Source organism: Humulus lupulus, chromosome 6, assembly GCF_963169125.1.
Source record: "Humulus lupulus chromosome 6, drHumLupu1.1, whole genome shotgun sequence".
Taxonomy (NCBI): Eukaryota; Viridiplantae; Streptophyta; class Magnoliopsida; order Rosales; family Cannabaceae; genus Humulus; species Humulus lupulus.
Window position 1 is genome coordinate 4,839,525 of NC_084798.1, and position 5,288 is coordinate 4,844,812.

At 32.9% G+C, this 5,288-nt stretch overlaps 1 protein-coding gene across 2 annotated transcripts; it reads right to left on the reverse strand.

Annotated features, from left to right (window-relative positions):
* Positions 1 to 441: 441 nt before the first annotated feature.
* Positions 442 to 4,477, reverse strand: LOC133781477 (receptor-like protein EIX1). Of its 2 annotated transcripts, none has more exons than XR_009870128.1 (3): positions 1,179 to 4,477; positions 1,055 to 1,105; positions 442 to 798 (listed from the first exon to the last, which is right to left on the reverse strand). XR_009870128.1 is itself a non-coding variant. In XM_062220481.1 (3 exons), exon 1 carries the CDS (start codon positions 4,458 to 4,460, stop codon positions 1,182 to 1,184), a length of 3,279 nt encoding a protein of 1,092 aa, XP_062076465.1. In that variant the 5' UTR covers positions 4,461 to 4,477; the 3' UTR covers positions 442 to 798; positions 1,055 to 1,092; positions 1,179 to 1,181. The 2 variants fall into 2 exon arrangements, 1 of the variants encoding a protein (XP_062076465.1); XM_062220481.1 differs by having other exon boundaries at positions 1,055 to 1,092.
* Positions 4,478 to 5,288: the final 811 nt, after the last annotated feature.

Below are 5,288 nucleotides of genomic sequence, written 5' to 3' on the forward strand. Positions count from 1 at the left end.
TGAAACCCCCTTTTTTTTTTCTTTTTTGCATCCTTGTTTTAAATAAACCCTTCAAAAATATTTAAATTTTGCATTAATTGTGGCGCTTTTATACAAGACAATTGCTAAGGAGCACCACTGGTGCTCAAAACCACAAGTATGTGGCATATCGCTATTGGTGTAATCCAATATCGGGTCCTACTTATTTGAATTTAATAAGTATTATGGGGTATTACTAACTAATGATGGGGTATCATCTCATGTGGTGTTAGACACTTTAAGGTGTCAAATAACAACACTCTTTATACAAAGATATTTTTACAATAAACTAGAACAAATTAAGTATAATATTTTTTTAAAGACGGCTATTTTGTTCTTTGAACGATTTGCTAATAGGGTATAGTATTGTCTCTTAATTATTTTGTTTATTTTTCAGATGTGATAATTGGTTACAAGTGTATCTTTAGTTGGTTTAATTATTAAATATATTGGATGAAATTGTAGGATTTTGTATTACACCCAAACCAAAAAGAGAGTTTATTTGAGACTGATTGCCTTTTTTTTTTTCTTTGTAGAAATGAGCTCTGAAAATAGAGGTCCAAAACGACACAACAAAAACACATACTAAAGACCAAACAAAACTACAAGCAATAACAATAGCGAACGGAACCTAAAACAAAACCAAAGCTGGAACTTCATAAATGACATGGAGACATTGCTCAGTTGTAGCTTTTGACAGAGTTAAGGATCGAGCAAGGACAATCCTTGGACGCATGCACTCATCGCCACCAAAAGCCAAGAGCAAATCTTGGTAAGATACTGCCACATCAGATGATAAAATAAGTAATATATATGAGTTGTTATAAGAGTCATTACAAAGTGGTTTGATAGTATAAATAATATTTTTCTAGCCTTTTTTTCTGAGATATATCATTAATTAATTTAGAACAACCCAACAAAACTTCACCAGCAAGTGACTTTTTAATCTTGATGTACTTTTTTAATAACCAAAATTTAATTATTAAAACAGAGAGCATTATAAGTACTTTAAAGTATATCAATGTGAAAATTTTACCTTCTTTATCTTCACAAAGAGAGAATGTTGTGCATGTCCTGCAGATTAGAACTTTTTATGAGTCTTGTACACAAGTGTCATTAGCAATTTAATATAACTTTAGGCAAATAAGGAAATCACTTACTAGTTAATGCAAAGATAGTTTTCTCCGCAACACAGCCCATTTAACGATGATTATCACATAAAGCCAATCTCCTATTTCATGCATCAACTTAAAATAAGAGAGTCTCCAAGATGTGTTGATCAATAAATTTCCACAAATGCCACAAAATCCGATAATAAATCCAACTCCAGTTCCCTTGTAAAACCATGGCAAGTCAAACCAGTGTCTACCATTTTCATCATCTCCTTCATTGTCGTAAGCTGAATATGATGGATCATGCAATGTCTCATCTCCTGGGCAAGAACTTGATAAGGGAGGTCCGCAGAGTCCAGGATTCATGGAATATATAGAAGCATTGAAGGTTTGTAATTGAGTACCACCATCAGGGATTCTTCCTGACAATTGATTATATGACAGATCCAAGTAACTCAAAAAAGATACTTTAGCCAAGCTTGTGGGAATTGGACCATATAATTTGTTGTGGGACAAATCAAGGACTTCTAGCTTCATCACGTTCCCAATCTTTTCAGGAATTCTTCCACTCAAATTATTCCTTGATAGATTCAGTAGAACCAATTGAGAAAGAACAGCCACTTCAATAGGAATCTCTCCATTCAACTTGTTACTTGATAAGTCAATAATTCTTAATAATCCCAAATTCTTCTTATATTCGTGTTCTTTTCCTTTCCAAGTGATTGAGGCAATATTTTCATAATATTCATTACCACCATCGCGGTTATAAGGACTAGCGAAACTAGCGAAACTAGCGAAACCTATATTTGTGGAGAGGGCAGTTTCTTGATAATCCGTTATTTGAACCATTGCTGTGAAATTTTGAATGCAAGAAGGAATGGCTCCTGATAAATCATTCGCAGATAAATCTAATATTTGGATTTGAGTAAGATGACAAAGATTCAATGGTATACTTCCATAAAATTTATTTGACCTCAAACTAAGAAAAACCAAATTGTGTTTTTCTCCAATCCATGGTGGTATTGTCCCTTCCAAAGTATTATTCGTCAAATCTAGAACTTGAAGTGAAGTGTTATCTTCAAATGAGGAAGGCAAAGTTCCAGAGAAGTTATTATGCCTCAATTGCAGAGTAGCAATATTTCTCATAGTAATTGAGCTTGGAATATGGCCAGACAACATATTATATCCTAAATTTAAAACAACCAAATTTGGGAAACTCTCCCAACAATCAGGCAGGTTTCCAGATAAATAATTATGGGAAAGGTCAATCAAGTATGCTTTCTTTCTCTCCTCTTTGGCTTCACATAGAAAATACCTAAACTCGGTAAATGCATTGTTGGAGAGAAACAAACGTGTTGCATTGATGGAAAGAGACGGTGGGACAGAACCTTGGAATTGGTTGAAACTTAAGTCAACTGTTGTCTTATATGATGATTGTACTGGAAAATTAGGCAAGGTGCTACTAAGATTATTTTTGGACATATTTAAGTAATTCAAGCTGGAAGTTATATTTGTGAACCAAGAAGGAACAGGACCAGAAATAGAATTATTGGAAATGTCTAGATGCTCGATATTTGTTTGGGTTTGGAGCCAACTAGGAAATTTTGGACCTAAGTTACAAGAACTCATATATATGAATTTTAGCTGAAATGAGGGGATCCAATTGGAATTGAATTTCAAAGCTGAGTTATATGATAAATTTAGTGTTTTCAATTTGGGACACTGTAGGTTCATAACGCCAGTAAGAGAGTTTGAGGAAATATCTAAAGTACGAAGATAATCAAGCTTCCCAATACTTTCACTAGAAATATGATTGAACGTATTGTTAGATGCACTAAAACTTGTCAAATTTGGCATTGACGAAAGATCAGGCAATAGTCCTGTCAGCTTATTATCGTCCAAATCCAAAATTTCAAGACTAGGAAATCTTTTTAAACCACTAAGAAAAGGACCTTCCAACTGATTATTATCAAGATATAACTCTCTCAAAGATGGAAAAATATTTTCAGTGTCATCAAGAATTAACCCTTCAAGTTGGTTAGAACTCAAGTGTAAAATTTCTAATGAATTCTTGGTGGAACCTGATAGATTTTGTAGAAGATCATGTAATGTTCCACCAAGATTGTTAGAAGACAAATCCAATTCTTTAAGATTGGTAAGGTTTCCTAATGAATTTGGTACACCACTTCCAACATCATTAGATGACAAATCAACAAATTGAAGTGATTTTGTTTGTTCAAAGGAATTTGGAAAGGAACCATTTATGATGTTGTCTGTGAGAGAAAGTCGTGTAAGGTGAACACTAGAATTTAACAACCATGTAATTGCTAAAGGATGTATATAATTGTCATATAGCTCAAGAGATTGGAGAAAATGAAAGGAATCATTTGTATGGGAAAGAAATGAAATATCTACCTTGGGAAGCAGACAATTTGATATGGATAAGCTTGACAAGAAAGGTGCCCCTTTAAATGATTGAAGCCCTGCTACAGAGAAATTCACTTCGGATAGTGTTAAGGTCTCTAAAGAAGTAAGATGAGAGATCCATTCATAATTACTCATCTGGGAAGTGCTTGAAAGATCAAGAGTTTGCAATTTGGTGAGATTTCCAAGTTGTGGAGGAATAATTCCAGTGATAGGATTTCCCGCAAGACCGAGATATGTAAGCTCTTTCAAAGAGCCAATAAACTTTGGAACCGCATTGATGTTATTCCATGCAAGATCCAGATATGTAAGCTCTTTCAAAGAGCCAATAAACTTTGGAACCGCACTGATATTATTCCCTGCAAGATTGAGATATGTAAGCTCTTTCAAAGAGCCAATAAAATCTGGAACCACACTGATGTTATTCCTTGCAAGATCAAGATATGTAAGTTCTTTCAAAGACCCAATAAAATCTGGAAGCGAGTTAATCTCATTATCTGCAAGATCAAGATATGTAAGCTCTTTCAAAGACCCAATAAACTTGGGAATCCGACGAATGTTCATCGCATAGAGGTCCAAGTGATTCAAATGTTGCAGCTCAGCCAAGGAAGAGTCAAGCTCACCACCAACTGTGCGAATCCAACTAGTATCAATGGAAATGACATGATTGCTTTGGTTGTCACAAGTGATTCTGTTCCAATCGCAGCAGTTTTGGTCGGCGCTTCTGTTGGTCCAGGAGTAGAGATAACCAAACCAAGTATCATCTAGAGTTTGCTTAAAGGTGAGGAGAGCCTGTCTCTCTTTGGGTATGCAGAGAGGTTGATTGGTCTGTGAACTCATCACCACATTTGCAGCGGTGGCAAGCAAGAGCATAAGCCAACCCACTTCAACAATCATTCTCCTCATTTTCTCAAATATAATCAATATAAGTGTATAGCAATGATCGAGATTGGAAATTTAGGAATGTTCTTCCTTGGCTACCCACTACTCTCTATTTATAATAGAATATCAAAATATCTTATTTGGAGTAGAATATCAAAATATCTTATTTATAATTTTGGAATTTATTTTACTTAGTTTAAAACTTAATAAATAAATAATGCTACCAATATATTTATTTGGAGTAGATATATTAATAAATAATAAATATTTCAACACTCCATTCACTGTATGAATAGAAGACTGGAAAAACTATAATTATGTTAAAATATAATATTATATATTATGAATACAAACCCTTATTATATTGTAATGATAGTCCTTACTAAATAATACTTTTCTCTTTTTGTTACAGTAATTAACTCTAAGATTCAATTATCTTCATATTTAATCCAAAAAAAAAAATCCTTTAAGTCAAGGTCAAGCCATTAACTCTAAATTAGAAGAAAAAAAAGACTTGTTCTTTGGTATAATATATGTCACTTTCCATTACTGTACTAAATTTTAATGTCTTATTTGAAAAGTCACGATGACATTAACAAGAGTTCATTTTTTATTAATTATAATTTGAAGATATATATTTTATTTTTATGACCTTTCATTTTTAATTATGGTCTGGAATTTTTTTGTCAAGTTTTTTTTTATTTATTTTTTGGAAGATTTTTTATTAGGTTATAATGATGTTGACACTCCAGAAAAATAGTCTCCAATAGAAGAGAAAATAATGACCACAAAAATTTTGCTAATTATTACTGATTTGTGGCTATTATTAGAAAATAGCTAGAATTTTGTTTA